Genomic DNA, 20,311 nt, shown 5'->3' with positions numbered 1-20,311 from the left:
ACCGAGAAATGGCAGCCTGGATCTATCTGCACACGACTAGGACCGCTGATGTATACTGTGGACATTGGAGAAAGCATAATAAGGTGCCATGCTGACCAGATCATAGAGTCATCTGAAAAGGGACAACCTACACCACAACTATATACGCCTAATGATGAAGTAGAGATACCCATAGTATCTACCTCCGATCCGGTGATACTGGAACCAGATGAACCCGACACTGGCATTCAAGCCGAATCGACCTTGCCAAAAGAACCTACTACACCACCGAAAACTACTACACCACCGAGGCGTTATCCGGACCGAGTCAGGAAGCCTCCAGAGAGACTGACTTATAATTGATTAACTGCAGCAAATGTGTAGATTATTGTTCTTGTAAACATGTTAATTAATGATTACTTAAAATGTTATGTACTGGTTGTCTAAAAGGGGAGGAATTGTGGTGTATGTACCTTTAAGAGCCCCTGTGTACTGTAATGCCGGTAGTGGCCACTCGGGCTATATAAGCCTGTATAGTGTCTTGTATCTGTTAGTTCACCTCCAGACTTTGTTCAATAAACACCTGTAAACCAACTCCTGCATTCCGTGTCTCCATTAACACACGGATACAACAATGGGGAGAAAGCGGGGACAGGGTACTGAATTTGGATGATCAGCCATGATCGCACTGAATGGCGGAGCAGGCTCGAGGGGCCGAATGGCCTACTCCTGCTCCTATCTTCTATGTTTCTATGAAGATCGCATTCCAATTTCCGGTCTGTGCTGTGTTAGCTGACCTCAGCCAAGGGCAGTAATGGGGGGGTGGGGGGGCGGTGTGTGGGTGGGCGAGGTGGTTGCTACAGTTGGCTTCGCTGCCTGGGTTGTGAGAGGCAATTTAAAGCTGCCAGGGGTCTCACACATTGCCATTCTTCAGCAATTCCTGGTGGAAAGTATGGGAGAGAACAGAATTGGACTTGGCTGTGATGCCCCCACAGGTGAACAGCCTGCCAACATTCAGTACCTGTGCTCACACATGGGAGAATACTGAGAGGCTTACACCCCAGCATGACTTGGCATCGTCAGGAAAGGAGGAAGTTTCCTTTTTTTTTTAAAAAGAGAGGAAATCTCAGTAATTTGAGGCCCTTTTTGATAATATCATTTTGAGTCCATTGTCAATTTTGAAATATATTTTGTTAGAACAGTGAGTATTGGTGACATCATCAAGTGTGTAGGCTTAAAGGGGTTATGGGTCCAGCTGTAGGGAGCTGAACTAACATCAGTGGATCATTAACCATGATCAGTCTGGGTTGTGCTTGGTAATCCAGTGTCGCTATGATATTGACCCTTCCAAGCCAGTATTCCATGGATTTAAAATTGATCAAAATGGATAGAATTAAAGGGATCCTCAATTTTTTTTAAAAAGGTATCCTAATGATGAAACACTCTACAATTTTTCTTAGACCGCTTTTCAATTCTTCTACCACATCGCTCACAACACCGTGGCCACTCCAGGGACTTGAGCACATAAAGCTAGGCTGACACGCCAATGCAGTACTGAGGGAGTGCTGCACTGTCGGAGGTGCCGTCTTTCAGATGAGACGTTAAACCGAGGCCCCGTCTGCTCTCTCAGGTGGGCGTAAAAGATCCCATGGCACTATCTTGAAGAAGAGCAGGGGAGTTATCCCCAGTGTCCTGACCAATAGTTATCCCTCAACCAACATAACAAAAACAGATTATCTGGTCATTATCACATTGCTGTTTGTGGGACCTTGCTATACGCAAATTGGCTGCTGCGTTTCCCACATTACAACAGTGACTCCACTTCAAAAGTACTTCATTGACTGTAAAGCGCTTTGAGACGTCCGGTGGTCGTGAAAGGCGCTATAGAAATGCACGACTTTCTTTTTGTTCTTAACGCACCCGTGTAAAAATAATTATCTGGGTTTCTGAAAGCGACAGAAACCAAATGCCACAATTTAGGAGAGTCACCCTTTGTCCCAGCTGGATTCCGATATGCAGCGTTGTGTGTTGTGGTATTTTGCCGCATGATAAAGGGGGAGTTCAGGTTGTTTTACAGATCTGCTCCAAGAAGAAACAGAAAAGACAAAAGAACCAGAGGAGAAACGAGGAGAATTTTTTTTGTGAAGCGAGTTGTTGTGATCTGGGATGCGCTGCCTGAACGGGTGGTGGAAGCAGACTCAATAGTAACTTTCAAAAGGGAAATTGAATATATACTTTCAAAGAGCCAGCACAGGCACGATGGGCCAAATAGCCTCCTTCTGTAGTGTAAGAGTCTATGAAAAGGCAGTGCTGCTTGGGAGACAGGGCTGGGTGACCAAATCTCATCAAGTATGAATTTGCACCAATTAACTGATTAGAAAAAGGCACAAAGTAACACCTTTAGTGCAGAGTAAAGTTAATTATGTGGATAAAAAAAGCTTGTACCTGCAGGCTGACAGGACATCTGGGGCTTTATGGGTTAAATGGGAAAGGCGTTTAACATACGACAGTTAGTGCTGTGCTGCGATAATGCAGCAGAGGGAGTCAGCATGCACTTGGTATTGTTGCGGCGGGGTAATATTTTAAAAAGTGCAGGTAGCTAGATGTTGTCTGCTCACAATGCTGCAGTGCTGCATTGCTGTAAGTGGAGCACTTGATGGAATAACTGAAATCAGGAGCTGACAGTGAGAAAGCACCATGAGCGACAGCAGATTCTGGATCTCTTTTTTTACATTTCAGCACTGCCAATGATCACAACCTTAGTGCTTCCTCCAGAGGAGCAGAGACCCCTAGGAATAAATAAATGAAAAGGAATATAAAAAATTCACGTGTTTGGAAATCGGAAAGAAAAGCAGAAAATGCTGGGAATACACAGGAAATTCAACAGCATCCGAGGAGAGAAAAGGCAAGTTAGCGTCTCGGGTGTAAATCCTTGGCCAGAACTTTGCGAGCCCCTCAATAAGACTGACCAAAGCAAAGCAGGGAGGGGGGGAAGTGAAGACAACAACAGGAAGAGGCCATGGACTGCCCGCTCATCTTAGAGAGAGGAGTTAACAGGATGACTGGTCAGCAAACCAGTTGTTTTGATAGAGTGGATAGAGAGAATCTGTTTCTACTAACAGGAGGGTCGGTAACCAGAGGACACAGATTTAAGATAATTGGCAACAAATCCAAGGGGAGAGGAGGAAAAATTCTTTTACACAGCAAGTGGTCAGGATCTGGAATCACTGCCTGAAAGGGTGGTGGAAGCAGATTCAATAGTAACTTTCAAAAAGGAATTGGATAAATCCTTGAAATGGAGAAATTTGAAGGGCTGTGGGGAAAGAGCGGGGGAGTGAGTGGGACTAATTGGATAGCTCTTTCAAAGAGCCAGCTCAGGCCTCCTGTGCTGTAAGATCTTATGAAAACATGGAAAGTGAAAAGTGGTGGATGATATACAAAGGTCAGCGAGGCAATGAAACAGCATTAAGAGAATAAAAGGGTGAGAATAGCTAAATAAAGCTATGGGATGGGAAAGATAGCCAAAAAAGGCAAGAAATGTAAGAAAAATATCCTCAAATTACAGGTTTATTTTGAATCATTCCTACAACTTCTCAGTCCCTTACTTTCGCCTTCCAGTTTCCAGCTCTGATGAAGGGTGTATAACTGGAATGTTAACCTACAGGTTGGATGGACTTGCTGTACATTTCCAGCCCTTACCGTTTCTTTCCTTTCCCCTTGGCTTTGTGAAGAAGTGTGTCTGGAGGTGTTAAGCACTGGAGTCGCAGTGCTATCGGCTGCACCAGCTACACTTTTCTAGGCTACGGGTGGGCCAGGAATGCAATGTTCCAACATGCTGGTTTGCACAGACTTTCTCCAGTCACTGGGCAAGGTCCAGGGCCCAGAAGCGAAGCTCGGTCACCCATCAACTTTTTAACTTTTTATTGAGAAAGTGACTTTTTTTCTGCTTATATTGCTTTATCTATTGTTACATGGACTCGACTTGTAAACTGCCTAGACTAGGCTTTTAATTTAAGGGGAGGGGTATTTTTAAACCCTGTTATCTTGCACAAACATTTTAATCTTCAAGATGATCTGGAAAACTGAAAACATTAATGGAGAGAGGGGAGACCTGTGTGTATACCGGGTGGTGTGATTCATTAGAGCATTTCTGGCCACAACCATTGCTGACTTGCTCTGTCTCTGATGAGGGACTGCGGATTGACCTTCTGACCTTTTACCCGCGGTTCCGAGGGTCAGATGCAGCTCTGGTGAGCGGGGGCTGAAGGTCTCCTCTCTGTCTGCAAGGTAGTCCCAGTGGTGACCCTGGAAGATGCACAGCACCAAGCATGGTGTTGATCGCTCTGCACAGCATTTTAAAATCAGAAGCAGTCAATTGAACATTGGTGTTACCATGTTAATAAAAATTGAAGAACACGATATGCTGATCACCCTATGACTCTAATAAGCTGGTATCATTTTGTTGCGCCTTTTGTTTTTGCTGTAAAATGTTAGATTTAGTTTGCGTGAAAAAAATAAAATGACATTTGATTATAAGGGCCATAATCTCAGAATAAGGGGTCGGCTATTTAGGACTGAGATGAGGAGGAAATTCTTCACTCAGAGTGTTATGAATCTTTGGAATTCTCTACCCCAAAGGGCTGTGGATGTTGAATCGTTGAGCATATTCAAGGCCGAGATAGATAGATTTTTAGACTCTAGGGGAATCAAGGGAAATGGAGATCTGGCGGGAAAGTGGCGTTGAGGTCGTAGATCAGCCATGATCTTATTGAATGGCGGAGCAGGCTCGAGGGGCCGAATGGCCTACTCCTGCTCCTATTTTTTATATTCTTATAAAAAAAATTGCATAGACTAGGCTTGTAAATTGCATAGATTTACCTTGTATTCCCTTCAGTATAGAAGATTAAAGGATCATCTAATTGAGGTGATTAAAATGATTAAAAGATTTGGTAGGGTAGAGAGAAACAAAGCCATGATCTAGTTGAATGGCAGAGCAGGCTCGAGAGGCTGAATGGCCTGCTCCTGTTCTTACCTGCATTTCTATTGGTATATTAATCTTCGCTGCTGCATAGGTCTGATCTTTGCAAAACTTTTACTGTATTTCTTACAACTGTTTTGCGTCCATTTCACTTGCAACAGCCAAACTGGACAGGATAGGAATTGCTTAGAGGGTTCCAATGGCACTCATGGATTTGCAGGACGAAGAGCAGTTCTTCAGGGGATAATAAAACAGGAGCGACTGCACCTCACGTGTTACGTCTGCAATCCTCCTTACCCAGGACCGGCATCCATTGACCCAGGCGGTCCTTCCTGGGCATGTCAGAGGAAGAGTAATCTTTGCCATCTTCACTTCGCAATAGGCAAGTCGTCACTTGAGACGGGTACGCACAGGGGTTTGCTGCTGCTGGTAGTGTGGAATTAGCCCGTAGCTTAGGAGGAGGAGGAGGGGGGGAGGAGGAGGGGGGGGGGGGGGGGGAGGAGGAGGGGGGGGGGGGGGGGGGGTAACAACACAGCGCCAGAAGCCAAACCTACTACAATTTCAAAGTTGCTGCTTACAGCATCTTAAGTGCTCTGCTTATTTCAGGAAGAAACAGTAAAGCTTACTCACTAGCTGCACCTCACTAAGGTGCACCGAATGCAAGAATCAAGATCTTTTTCGATAAGACAAAGGCTATTCCACAAAAAACCTAGAGATTTTCCATTGATATTACTGCCAATTGTATCCTCCCAGAGCTACTAAATAGAATTTATAGACAGACACCTTGGCTAAAATATAACCTCAGACAAGATAAAAATACTGGTTTCAAGGGCTGAAAAACCTATCAATGGAAGAGAAATGGAACAAGTGGATAAACTCAAGTGTAAGCTGAACAAATTTCAGAAGAAGATGCAGTGGTAAACTTAAAAGAATAGTCTCCTTAGCTGCTGCCAACTGATAACAAGTAACACAAGGAGAAACTCGGCAAACCAAACTCAGATTAAAAGAAAGTGCTGTCATAGCGCTACCCTGTTATACTGGTTACCGCATATAGCGGGCAAATCGCGTTCTCTATCAGTGGTGGAACAGTACTCTTACTCAGTGCGGTTATAGAATGGGACCGACCTGGAGTGCTCCTTGCGAGGCGACGACCGTGACTTGCTGCGCCCGTCTCTCTTGTCGTGCGATCGGGAGCACGAGCGGGATGGGGACCGGCTGGAGCTCCTGGAGCTGCTCTTGCGGCGGGGGCTGTAGGAAGAGCTTTTCTTCTTGTCCGAGTTGTGGCTGCTGGGCTGGTCACGTTTCCCTGGTGACCGAGTGCGGCTCTTGTTCCTGCTCGTGTAATGGCTTCGATGGTGACGATCTGGCGTCTGCCTTAACCTACAGGAAAACAAACCGCTGGGTTTTTTGTTGTTCTATAATCATACGGACATACGACCAATGGCAGACAGGAAAAGACCCCTCTGGTGCATCCAGCTTGCCGTGCCTTGTGTGCCACAATATATAGACTCCCCAAGTAGGGTTGCCAACTCACCAGGACTGTCCCGGAGTCTCCAGGAATTAAAGGTTGATTTCCTGGACACTGCCTGTCCAAAGATGTGCGGGTTAGGTTGATTGGCTATGATAAATTGACCCTTAGTGTTAGGGGGATTAAATACGTGGGGTTACGGGGATCGGGTGGGATATGTGTTGGTGCAGGCTCGATGGGCCGAAATGGCCTCTATCTGCACTGTGGGGTTTCTGTGATCTGTGATTTCTGTGCTGTGAGCAAACTCAGGGGAAACATAGGGACATTAAAAAAGTGTGTGCTTTTTCTTCATTTACTCTGAATACTTTTGTTTATTAGCTATAAAAATATTGGAGATAGGCTAAAAAGGCTGTTTGACTGAGTGACGGCGGGAGGTTATGTGATGTAACTTCCACGAATACGTACGACCAGAGTTGGCAATTCCATCCGAAAGCCACATGATCTCTTGGGAGAGGCAAAAAAACAGATGAAAAACCTAGGACAATTAGGAGAAAAAAATTCCTCTCCGACCCCTTTAGGGAATCGATACCAGGCCATGCGACCCTCTGGCCTTGATCAAAGTTATACGATACCTAACTTTTAAACGAGGACAGGACCAGCCCTCTCTTGCAGAAATAAAGTGTCAACTGCACAAGCCGGCAACCTGTCCCACTATTCTCTGGGAAAAGAACCACCTCCTAATATCTAAAGTATTAGGAGGGTGGGGGGGGGGGGGTTACATTCTACATTCGCTATTTAGCAACTGATGTGGACTTCACTCACACTCCAGGCAACTTGCTTTAAGTAAGGAATGAAGGTTTCATCTTAAATGAGATTGAGTTGGCTAAATCGTGGCCTGTTTTATCAAAACTGTGGAACAGGCTCGAGGGCCTGAATGGCCGACTCCTATTCCTATGAATGTACTGATTCTGCCTTTTAAAAATGTTTTTAAGATGATGTTGGGTAGAGTTGCAGCCACTCGGCACTTGTTACTTGAGATCAGTGAGACTGTCTGATGTATCAGCTGCATGCCAATCACGTTCTCTGACGCTGATCGTGTATTCAATTTCCACTTCATTCGGTGTGGCTTGGGTGGTTGGGGGAGCGGGGGGTGAGTGCAGGTGGTAAAGTCAGGGACGCAGGACAGTGTCCCCCATTTGCCACATGCTCCAATTTGAGATTTTCCAGGTTGCGCCGATGACCATTGAACGTCCACGTTGGATTCAGGGTTCTCCCACGTTGGATTCAGCTGCTTTCTCGCTGACGGGTAACGTTTGCCCATGTGAGATGGCCACACCAGTGCGCTCAGGGTGTGGCCTGTAGGGATAGTCTAAGGGCGACTGTCGGGGGGGGGGGGTGGAATTTCCTGTGGGGCTGTAAGCGGGAACTTACACCCATTTTGCCGATATCAATTTACTCTTAAATTTCCTGCCAATCTCATTAGCATAAGCCAGACACAAAATTCAACATAAACAATCAGGGCCCGGGGAAAGCGTGGAATTCACACCGTATGTTCCTTCTTTAAGTATGAGAATTAAAGTTTCAGGCCATCTAACCATCGTTCATGCTCTGCAGGTGTAGCATGTTTAAGAACCTGCAATCGGGGAAGTGTGTCAATTTTTAATGTGACTTATACCGAAGATAAAAATATATTCAAAGAAACAGGCTCAGTGAGGAGAAATATTTTTTAAAATCGCAATAAAACACCAGAAAAATGACTGGTTCCTGCTGCGTCTAAAATTCTGGGCGTAATTTTACACCGGTTTTGAACCAGCGCAATCTGCGTGTACGGCTTTAACCTGGGGGTGGAGCCATTGTAATGAACCGCGATACGTTTGGGTGCAGGGATCGATAGACGGGCGTAAATGAGCGAGGAAATTTGGGTGTAATGTCATGTGTGTAACACACTTGCACCTAAATTCCTTTTAAGCTGGGTATTAACTTTACACCTGGATCACACGTGTCTCTCGGCACCTGGATCACACGTGTCTCTCGGCACCTGGATCACACGTGTCTCTCGGCACCTGGATCACACGTGTCTCTCGGCACCTGGATCACACGTGTCTCTCGGCACCTGGATCACACGTGTCTCTCGGCACCTGGATCACACGTGTCTCTCAGCACCTGGCTCACAGGACCTGGATCACACGTGTCTCTCAGGACCTGGATCACACGTGTCTCTCAGGACCTGGATCACACGTGTCTCTCGGCACCTGGATCACACGTGTCTCTCAGCACCTGGCTCACAGGACCTGGATCACACGTGTCTCTCAGGACCTGGATCACACGTGTCTCTCAGGACCTGGATCACACGTGTCTCTCGGCACCTGGATCACACGTGTCTCTCAGCACCTGGCTCACAGGACCTGGATCACACGTGTCTCTCAGGACCTGGATCACACGTGTCTCTCAGGACCTGGATCACACGTGTCTCTCAGGACCTGGATCACATGTGTCTCTCAGGACCTGGATCACACGTGTCTCTCAGGACCTGGATCACACGTGTCTCTCAGGACCTGGATCACACGTGTCTCTCAGGACCTGGATCACATGTGTCTCTCGGCACAATGCAAAGGAAATTCCACCCCTGACTTTTTAATGTTTTAGTGAGAAAGTGAATCTTTTTTGCTCATTATATTGCTTTATCTGCATCTTGCATAGGCCTGATCCTTTGCAAAATTGTCACTCTCTTTCTTACAACTGTTTTCTTCCATTTCACTTGCAGCAGCCAAAGTGGACAGGACAGGAATTGCTCTGACGGCTCCAATGGCACTCGTAGATTTGGATGAGGAAAAGCAGTTCTTAAGGGGACAAGAAAAGCAGGAGCGACTGTACCTCACGTGTTACTTATGCAATCATCCTTACCCCAGGACCGGCATCCACTGATCCAGACAGTCCTTCCTGGACATGTCAGAGCGACATCCATCTTTGGCATCTTCATTTTCACAATAGTCATCACTTGGAGCCAGAGAACTTGTATCACAAGGATGGGTCAGCCAATAGATGTGAAAGTCATTACTGCATTAAATTTTGTGTCACTAGATCCTTCCAAGCAACCATTGGTGACAGGTGCCAAATCAGTTGGTTGACTGGCCACAGGTACATTAAAGAAAGGACTGAGGTTTTGTTCTCCAAGGACAAATCACTTTCTTTGGAAGGAAGGCATCAGATCGACAGGGCTTAGACAATTTTTTTTACCGTTGGCAGGTTTCCCAAGAGCGTAAAGCATCATAGATGCTACCCATGACTCTACAGACCATTAAACATGCCACAATACCTCCTGACAGGCAAAGTACACTTCTGTTCCCTGGGAACAGTGCCCTGGAATGACAGGCAGGGTAACCCTCCTTGCACCCACCACAAGCAGTAACAGCTCCACTTTGTCAACCGGCAAACTGAGGATTGGGTGCTGTGCCATCACTTGACTGTAGTCTTAGTTTTGTGCCTCAATATTGGGTTTCCTTTCACTTCACTTTTACCTAGCAAAGACTGACAAATGCTTAAAATCCTCTTTATAAAAGCTGAAATAACATTTGCCCCCCTATGCAGCCACTTACCTTTAAGCGGGCAGGTCCAGTTAAATTTGAACTGCTTGCCAAATTTTAAACTAGTCCCATTTGGTTAGCTGGGACTTCAAGGGTAAAGCTTGTGCTGATTACTAGATTGATCTGACCCTGCTAAAACTGCCAACTCCATGTGCTGTGGGCTTATTGTGCCCAGGCAGCCAGCAAGTCTTGGCAGACTTTGCCGGGTGTGGCAAACTGGGACTATAGTGTACAAAAAGAATTGTAAAAGTGCAATTTAAGAGAGAGACGAGCAAAATCAGTGCAACTTGCACTACATTTTCATGCTTTATGTTAGTTTTCTCCTTTTCTAATCTTTCTTCCCTCTGGGGCAAGGTAAGTGAATGTGGAATACTGCGTACAGTTTTGGTTTCCATATTTAAGAAAAGATATACAGGAAACTTTGGTTTATCCGGAAGTTGTATGTCCGGAAACCTCAATCGACCGGCAGAAATCAGGAGCCATTTTGTTAGGTTTTTTTCTTTTTTTTTCTTCTCCTAGCATTTTTTTAAACAGTCAGTCTCTGGAAAGCTTCTCTGAAGCTGTTGCTAAGTTACAGAGACACTTCCAAGGTACCGGCCGACTGTTTACAAGCTGTTGCTAAGCAACAGTGTTTGTTGTCAGATACGGAGATGAAAAACTCCGTATCCTTCAACATTAGCGCTGGTCTGTCCAGAAGTTTTCATAGATCGGCATCACGCCGGTCCCGTCGGTGCCGGATATCGCGAAGTTTCCTGTACTTGCTCTCGAGGCAGTTCAGAGAAGGTTCACTCGGTTGATTCCGGAGATGAGGGGGTTGACTTATGAGGAAAGGTTGTGTAGGTTGGGCCTCTACTCATTGGAATTCAGAAGAATGAGAGGCGATCTTATCGAAACATATAAGATTGTGAGGGGGATTGATCGGGTGGATGCGGTGAGGATGTTTCCACTGATGGGTGAGACTAGAACTAGGGGGCATAATCTTAGAATAAGGGGCTGCCCTTTCAAAACTGAGATGAGGAGAAACTTCTTCACCCAGAGGGTAGTAAATCTATGGAATTTGCTACCTCAGAGAGCTGTGGAAGCTGCGACATTAAATAAATTTAAAACGGAGATAGACAGTTTCCTAGCTGATAAGGGAATTAGGGGTTACGGGGAGAGGGCAGGGAAGTGGACGTGAGTCTAGGTTCGGATCAGCCATGATCCTATTGAATGGCGGAGCAGGCCCGAGGGGCCGTATGGCCTACTCCTGCTCCTATTTCTTATGTTCTTATGTTACAAGTTGCTATGGAGATTAGTAGCGAGGCACAGAAACTCAGCAGAAAATTCCACATCCACCTGGGTAGACCACTTTGGGTACCTTTTTAAAAAGTATGATCAAAAATAACAACTTACATTTTTTTTACAGCGCTCACGTAAAGGAAAACGTATTTGCGTACACTTAAGCGGAGACAGGGGACATGAATCAGGAAACAAGGGAGAAACATTTAGTGGGGAGGGGGGAAGAAGAAGTATGAAGATCTGGTTAAAGTAAAGGGTTTCTAGGGGGCCTTTGAAGGCAGCGAGAGGGCTCCAATGGGCACTGGCGTAGTGACTGAAAGATAACAGTTAGATAAATGGGGCAGGTTTTCTGTTCTTGTGCCTGGACATATTGAATCCATCAGTTTAAACAGACAGAAAATCGAGCGGGATCCCTTCCGGCTGTGCGATTCTCCCCAGCCAAATTTCCTCAATGCGTTGAGCCCACATGATCCAATGGACCAGGAGCAGGAAAATCTGCTGCGGTATCTTCAAAAGAAAACTAACAGCTACCGCTTTAATAGTAACGAACAGGGATTAAACAGCAGGTCAGGGGCGTGAGCTTCATGTTCCATCGACCGCTTACTGGAGGCTGCCTCCATACAGCAGAGTGGGAGATGCACCTGACCGAAGAGGTCAAGGAGAACATGGGAGAAGAAACGGAAAATCAGGGAGAGAAAGGGGGGACATTGTGCACAGAAAATGGAATACAAAATATGGCCAGTGACTGAGGGAGCTGTAAAATGTATGTGAGAATATGTTAGAAAGACATTTATACAACACCGTTCACACCCTCAGGATGTTCCGAAGCGCTTCACATCCAGTTAAGTACTTTTGAGTGGCAACAGTTGTAATGTCGGCAAAGGCAGCGGCCACTTTGCACTGACCAGGGTCCCATAAACAGCAGTGCACTGCACCTCAGGAAGGATATATGGGCCTTGGAGGGGGTATATCGGGGCTTAAAGGGTTAAATTATGAGGACAGGTTGCATGAACATGTGTTGTGCTCCCTTGACTTTAGAAGGTTAAGGGGTGATCTAATCGAGGTGTTTCAAATGATAAAAGGATTTGATTGAGTAGATACAAGAGAATCCAGAACAAGGGGGCAATCTTAAAATTAGAGCTAGGCCGTTCAGGAGTGAAATCAGGAAGCACTTTTTCACACAAGGGTAGTGGAAATGAGGTCATCCCAAATCGCTTTACAGCCAATGGAGTACTTTTGAAATGTAGTCACTGCTCTAACATAGGGAAACATTGCAGCCAATTTGTGCACTGCAAGATCCCTCAAACAGTAACGAGGTCAATAACCAGATAATCTGTTCTTTGGTGATGTTGGTTGAGGGAGAATATTGGCCAGACACCGGGGAGAACGACCCTGCTCTTTTTCAAATAGTGCCTTGGAATCTGAGAGGGCAGACGGGGCCTCGGTTTAACATCTCATCCAAAAAATGCATCTCTAACAGTGCAGCGCTCCCTCAGTACTGCACTGGTACTTCACAATACAATCTGTGATTTACAGAAAGAGGATGTGTATGGTGAGGGGATTCCCAGACTCCTGGTGCTGAACTTGCAGTGCCTAGGCTGTGCCCTTGTACTAGTTTTAAATTTCTTGTTACGGGAAATTCCTATACTGAACTACATTTCCTTTCAGTCACTAGTACAGTGGCACGGAAGCCGGCCAGGGAGAGGTCGGTGACCTGGAGTGCAAGGTCCTTGGAGGGGAAACATTAAGCATGGCAATAGGAGGAAGCAGTGAGCAACCTAAGGAGGGGTGGACGGGGTAGTAAGGGTTGCTGAAAAACAGTACGCCTCGCCTTTTGAAGATCGGAAAAATAACAGGACTAACTTCTTTGCTCGTGTGCTTTTACTCCGCCCTGATACGTGGCGTGATGGTGAGCGACTGCCGGCAGATTCTGCAGAGTCACTGCTGAAGTCTGACTGGCTCGGGGAGCGTGGAGACTCTTTGTGAGCTGGCAGGGTCGACTTCCGTCGGCGTGAGCCCCTATGTGCAGATGCTGACCTTGATCTGTGCTTTGCATGCCTGCCCTCGGCGGAGGATCTCCTGCTGTGGCCCGGGGACCTGGACCTGAAGCTCCTGGACCCATGCTTCGAGTGCTTGGCGTCCTTAGCCTTGGGCGATGTCGATGCAGATCGGGGCTCTGCTCCTGGGGACAGTGACCTGGAGTCCGCGCTCTGCAGCAGGAGAGAAAGGCTCACCTTAGAGAGACTCCGACACAACAACGATGCCATCTTCCAATTCTTGCCACATCCCTAAGACACAGCCTACGTCAATAGTTTATCTAACACAGTCCTCTACAATGCAGCTCATGCAAGATTTTGCATGCAAACCAAAAATTAATTCAAAATAAAAAACCTGGAATGGGAAAAAAAAAAAAAAATTAAACAGTCAACCAAAGTTTAAGAAGGAACAGAATGGAAGAATAAATAAATGAAAAGAAAGTGAGCTCAACAGATTGCTGTATTTTGAGGAAAGGACAAATTTTCTTACAATTCCTGGTTTTAAAAAAAAACAAGGTGAAAGTAGACAACTTGACTGAACAGCACAGAAATGGAAGGCAAAAATTGAAAAAAATCCACAAATGTATTAATTATCACTCAAACAAAACCCTCTGAATAATACTCTGTTTTCTTTTTGTGCTTTTTCCTGCAGAGAACTGCTCATCTGTCATCAGCGACCCAGATTATTAATTTTTTTTGTACCCCCGTTTGGTTAACATACACTTACCAATCAGGTAGCATTTCCTCCATTAGTAGGTAAGGTGTGAGGAAAAAGGGAAAAGCGGGGCAACATAAGTGCATCATTAGAGTCACAAAATGCAAGAGAAAAAAAGACACAAAAAAGCCCTTTCCAAGTAGTGAAATATGAACAATGTATGAAATTAAGAATGTGCAAAGGAATTTATTAATACTACAATAATGCAACTGCTTCAATGCCTAAGTACTGATGCACTAAAATAAGGCCAGTCCTGGGTCTCTGGGCTCCCGCTTCGCCGAAGGAAATATATACACGTGGAATGTCAGATTTTACCTGTAAAGCTTAGGATAGGAGGTTATAGGAGACAAGCTGAAATGCAGGATGTCCGACTATTCCTTAAATGCAGAGAATGAGCCTCTCCCAGCCTCTGTGACCTTTAGCACTCTACAGGGCTGCACAGTGAAGGGCAGATTGTTTTGAAGACAAGGTTCAGAGTTGATGTTAAGAACGGGAGTGTCCAAAATGATATATTTTTGTTTCCCTTCAGCTTTCAGTTCTGAAGTGTCAATTAGCCTCAAAAGTTTGTACTTTGGTTCAGGGGAAGTGGATTGAAATCGTCCAACTTCTTTCGGTTTGACATCTTTCCCCTAAACCTGAAGAAAGGATACTGTTCTGAAAACACACTGCCTCTCTATTTTCTAGCCAGAGTTTATGTTGATTTAGTTTAAACCAGTCTCTAGTTGTTTTCCTGTTTAATTTGGCCCTTGCTATAGCTACTCCCCTTGCCCATACCCTCATACAGGTGAGAACCAGACTGCACGGCTGCCAGGAGGTGAGTCTCTATGTGATAAGATGCTGGTGGGTTTTTTTGCACCACCATCAACAACAACTTTCATTTATATAGCACCTTTACTGTAAAAAAAAATCTCAAGGCGGTTCACAGAGGAAATAAATGTGGCTAAGCTGAGATCTGACCACACTTAACTGGGCCCAGCTTGAGGGTTGGTCACCTCTGGTTTTAAACCTGTGACTGTTAACAGCCGGTTTTCTGGAATGTTCTCTTGGGGCCTTTTATTATGCCACATTCCCATTGTGGTCCATTATAAGTCATCTAATTTCACATCCTAAAATGAGGAATACTGTGACACCCAAATAACACACAGCTCAAGTGCCCACGCAGTTACTTGAAGTTCATCAAGTGAGTGGATCATAATAAATTTTCAGAATAATGACTACATCATAAAAATGACCAGTTAGCTCAAGCATATTATGACGTTGACTTCTGAGCTCAAATTACTTTTATTGTAGGTGATATTTTAGTGTGCATGTTTAATGTTTCTAACGCAGTGCAAATATTTAGCAAAAAATTAATTTTGCTAATGAACTTATGAAAAGCCCAAAATAAAAAGTATTTATTATCATACTTGATAACCTTTGAATAGATAATTTAATATTCCAAAATCATCACAGCAGCAGTTTTTAAATCTATTTCCCATCAAATTATCTCCCCCACTCCTCTTAGAACAGCTTGATAGCAGAGATGCTGGGATTACCTACTTATAGGCCTCGGTCAGGTCTCATTCTTTAACTGGGCACTAGGGGGCGTATGGAAGCAGCCTCAGGTGACCCACCGCTGCTTGTTGTCTCCTTCTTCACCCCTGACGGCATGGGTTAGATTAGAACAAGTGGAGGACTGGTAGCCAAATGTTGGCATTTTTGTAGAGCATCAATATACTGTGACATAGAGTCACTCGAAGATTTTCTTAAATATTGTACACTGAGGCTTCTTTCTTTAAAAAAAAGGGCGGGGTTTGGAAAGTCGTACCCATTCAGTCAATGTTTGTGAGGTTTTCAAACTTGCATGAATGCAGAATAATTAGAAATCAGAGAAATTTGCCTGTAAAGCTTTAATTGTGGATTGCACGGTTAAGTAAAACCAAGCTTCCAGTTAGCAGTGACCCTAAAAACAGATTTAACTTGAATAACAAATTCTAATCTCATTAATTGTCAACGTAAAAGAAAAAGATGAAAAGTAATCAAATAACATTTTAAAAACCATCTCAAAATAAGTGAACTGTTAACAGGGAAAACAGCACTGGTTTCAAGGATAAAATCGGGCTGCTTTTGGTGAGGGTATTTTGTTCCCTTTCCAATCACTGTTCACTGACATGTCTGTAATTCTGTAGTAACTTATCGGACAGGAGGTGCGAGCAGGAGGGCAGGTGCCTCTGTTGCTCTTGACCAGGCTGCTCGGAGGTGCCACGAGTCTGGTTGACTAGTTTCCCTTCTGGTTTTGCCCTCCCTCCCCCTCTATCTGTCCTGGTAACATAGCTTAGGAAGGCAACTCCACCCCGTGAGGGGGAATCGCAGACACGTATCCAACCGCCACTATTCCACCTCTCTACGCATTGGCGCTTCAATATCCCACTTAGTCCAACAGCATCGTTAATACCTTTGACCTCCATAATTTTCCTTTGCACAAGTCAACTTGTTCGGTGAATTCTTAACTAATTTAAAAAACTCCATCAGTTTTACGATTTGATTTCAGCCTAATTATGCACAGGTCCCTTGTAGATCCTGACCTTATTGTGAAGCCAAAAAGCAAAATTCAAATCAGACAAAAGGTATCAAAGGAGAATACGAGCCATGCATTTACACAATGCTGCCATCAGCAAGCTATGGGCTTCCCCAAACATTCAAAGAAGGTGGATATAAAAGATGCTGAGGAAAAATTTACCCCCTTGGCTAAAACTGGATATTATATTTTCTGACCAGTAACGGTAACGGCACAAGAAGACGAGCACAAAGGGACTTCATTGTTAAATAAACCTCAGGTGGTACATTTTCAAAAAAGCGTCTAGAAAATGGAGGCTAAAGGTCAAAGGTTATGAGGGATGCTCATTATAGTCTTAATCTCGCACCCACCCTCCCCGTTTTTTCCTTCTTAAATTGATTCCGTCTCTGGAATATGACCATGCAGAGTTACCCCAAGCAGGGAACAGAAGGCACCGCTAGAGCAACAATTCTGCCGAGGGAACTGGCAAAAGACCCACGCGCCTTATACGTAAATATAGCCTTGGGTTTCTTTGATTTTTCTCTTTTTGTTTTCTATAGCTAAAGAACAAACAGCCACTATATTCAGGGACACCATATATGTTAGTACAGCTACTGACAAAATAAAAAAAAGTAAAAGAAAATGACTTAAAAGGCATCATTCATGGATCAATGCTACAAACAACACACAGATATGCATCTTAACAACTCTACAGAATATGAAGGTCAAAAAAGAAAAGGAATCCAGAGCAGGGGCTAACTGGAAGATTTTTATAATGAAACAGAACAACCAAAAAAATAAAAGAGCAAAGAAATAAACCTGGAAAATGGAAATCAAATAAGATTTAACTTCAAGCCAGGGTGCTTTTACAGACTCATCTGCAGATGTATTTCGTGCCAAGGCAAACAAATACCTACCTTTCCAACCATTGATAGGAGTGCAATAATAAAAGAAAACAGTGTTCTCCACATTGGAGTGCAGTATGGGAAAGAGACAGTGACTCTTTAGTAATGTGCCATTGACTTGATGCTAAGTGTTATTTTTTCCTCTATTTTTCGTTATGTACAAACATTGCAGCCGCGATGTTTCATTCGCAAAATGCGCAGGAAAAAAAAAATCTTGTTAAACATAAAAGTCCAACCGCATGCAGTGCAGTAACGTTACATGACAACTGGCTAAGGAAAACAGAAAGTACACATGGATTATATACACAAGAGAAAGCTCACAGGGGACAAAAAGCACACAGAGCAGGAGAGGAAGCTATCAATGAGAGGATGGGTGACACAAACAGAATACCCTGCAGATAATCTGTACTCGGGCACGTTATCTCTTTGAGGACTGCTTGAAATGTTTGTCGCCAACAATCATGCCCCTTACCTCTAGCCAACAAATGTAAGACTATCTGATTTCCCCAGCCTAGAACCCATCAACAGATGTGCGGAACTCTGTGTGTGTGCCAATTTTGGGCTAGGTTCTTGGGTACTCGGGATCCAAACTGTTACTCGACTGAGCCTTAATTGTAACAAGATATGTGGACAGACAAGGAGGGGGAAAGGCTTTTATGTAAAGGTGCAAATCCCGCGTAGATTTTTGTCCCCACTGCCTGGGTGGTAATCTGACGGCGCATTGCCTGCCTGTTATAGAAACCGCCCATCATTCATTGCGTTGAAATCAACAGACTGGCAATCAGGCAGGATCTACAAAGAGCTTGCGATCCGTCCTGTCACATGCCTGTCTAGGCGGTGATGGCGGAAATCTAGCCCATGGTGTTTCACCCATTTCTTACACGAACTCTTCCTTCCTAGAATTGTACCGGTCAATGAACGCCAAATGTGAATGAAGCAAGATCACTGTCGAAAAGTTGTGAAAACACAAAACATTGAAATCTGTGTCAGCGAGATTTCTCCTCTTTTAATTAAAAATACCGCATGTTGATACTAAAACGATGGCAGTAACAAAGCACACTCTTTAAATGGCGGTTCGCTCAGCAAACTGAATTTATTTTGGTTTTCCATGCACAGTGCTTAAAGGGTTAATATCCATCATACCCGTTGAATGTGAAACCTACGAAAACTGGGGCAGTTGTTAAATTAATGAAGGAGTTGGGATTAGTCAGTGATGCCACAGGAGCACGCACTAATAGTTTAGAATCGTTATCAATTCCATCTTCTGAAAAATTGGAAAGGGACCCGCACCTCTGTGGGTTTAGTTTCAAAAGATTAATTCTCGGGATGTGGATGTCACTGGCAAGGCTAGCATTTATTGGTTATCCCTAGTTTCTCTGAGGTGATGGTGGACCTTCTTCTTGAACTGCTGCAGTCCATTCTTTGTGCAGTTTGATACAAACGAGTGGCTTGCTAGGCCACTTCAGAGTGCAATTAAGAATCAACCGCGTTGGGTGTGGGACTGGAGTCAGATATAGGCCAGACCGGGTAAGGACGGCAGGTTTCCTTGTCTAAAGAGACATTAGTGAACCAGTTGGGTTTTTACTATAATCCAACAGCTTCATGGTTACTTTTACTGAAACTTAATTATTTAATTAATATTAGGGGGTCTATTATTGCTAAATTATCTCACTAAGGTGGAGGCTCCGTACCGTGGTGCTGCTTGCTCTTTATGTATGTTGTCATGTTACCATTTTAACCCTAGACAATGGATAAGAGGACAGCAATTCTATTTAAATTTAAATTGGTGAGCCCTTTTTAAACCTGTTTTTAGTTCAGTGCATGCTCACCCTCTGAATGTAATGTTAATGTCTGTCTCTTAATACAGGCTCTGAGTTATCAGTTAAACCCATCTATCCCATATAATAAACTTTTTTTTATTCATTCATGGGATGTGGGCGTCGTTGGCAAGGCCAGCATTTATTGCCCATCCCTAATTGCCCTTGAGAGGGTGGCGGTGAGCCGCCTTCTTGAACCGCTGCAGTCCGTGTGGTGAAGGTACTCCCACAGTGCTGTTCGTTCCAGGATTTTGACCAAGCGTCGATGAAGGATCAGTGATATATTTCTAAGTCAGGATGGTGTGTGACTTGGAGGGAAACTTGGAGATGGTGGTCTTCTCATGCGCCTGCTGCCCTTGTCCTTCTAGGTGGTAGAGGTCGTGGATTTGGGAATCACAATGATTCAATTAACTGTGTCTGGTTTAAAATGACTTTGATATTTTCTGTGCTATGTGAATCGATTTGCTGGAGAATTTTAATGAAGCATGTGCAACAAGTTTTTCAGTCAGTCGAACTGAAAAGATGGAGGGCGTGTCCTTGGCAGCTATGCTCTATATCTGTACAAGCAGGAGTGGCCAGTTAACTCACTGGTCACCAAGTTAGGAGTGAGTTATGAATCGTGGTCACTCTGTTGTCATGCCTGTTATTTCCACAGTGCAGATGTGCAATGCTGAAATTACTGTTAGCAAACTTTAAAAATAACTACATTTAAAAGGTCAATGTGATTTTATAAATCTTATATTTGGCAATATTTCTTAAATTTTTTCAAAATAAATCCCCAGTTGGGTGTGCTAACATTCCAGAAACAGCGCCCTCTAGGGGTTCACAGACTACTTTAGGTTAATGAATATTATTAACCCGTTTATGCATTTTTTCAGATCAGTTAATGTTATAATTAAAAACAATTGTCGTGAATTTCTATTTGATTTCCTTTAAAACCAAATGGTTTGAAATAGTAATTCACTTGTGTTGACTAGTACAGAGAATGATGTTTTTAAAAAAAAAAATGGTTTTA

The 20,311-nt window shown here is 44.2% G+C and overlaps 1 protein-coding gene across 9 annotated transcripts in view; it reads right to left on the bottom strand.

Annotated features, from left to right (window-relative positions):
• srrm3 (serine/arginine repetitive matrix 3) overlaps positions 1-20,311 on the bottom strand; it is a 389,856-nt gene that overhangs the window by 23,208 nt on the left and 346,337 nt on the right. For 8 of the 9 annotated variants that reach the window (XM_085964221.1, XM_085964222.1, XM_085964224.1 and 5 more), the window contains 2 exons: positions 13,151-13,497; positions 6,083-6,337 (listed from right to left, as the gene is read on the bottom strand). In XM_085964221.1, the coding sequence (XP_085820347.1) occupies positions 6,083-6,337; positions 13,151-13,497 (602 nt within the window). The remainder of the gene's footprint in view (positions 1-6,082; positions 6,338-13,150; positions 13,498-20,311) is intronic. The other variant, XM_085964226.1, reaches the window with a different exon arrangement.

The sequence above is a fragment of the Somniosus microcephalus genome, chromosome 22 (genome assembly GCF_052327205.1).
Source record: "Somniosus microcephalus isolate GS21.2 chromosome 22, FLI_Smic_1.0, whole genome shotgun sequence".
NCBI classification, from domain to species: Eukaryota; Metazoa; Chordata; class Chondrichthyes; order Squaliformes; family Somniosidae; genus Somniosus; species Somniosus microcephalus.
Note: the sequence above shows the minus strand (reverse complement) of the source record. Positions and strands in the feature narration are given on the sequence as shown.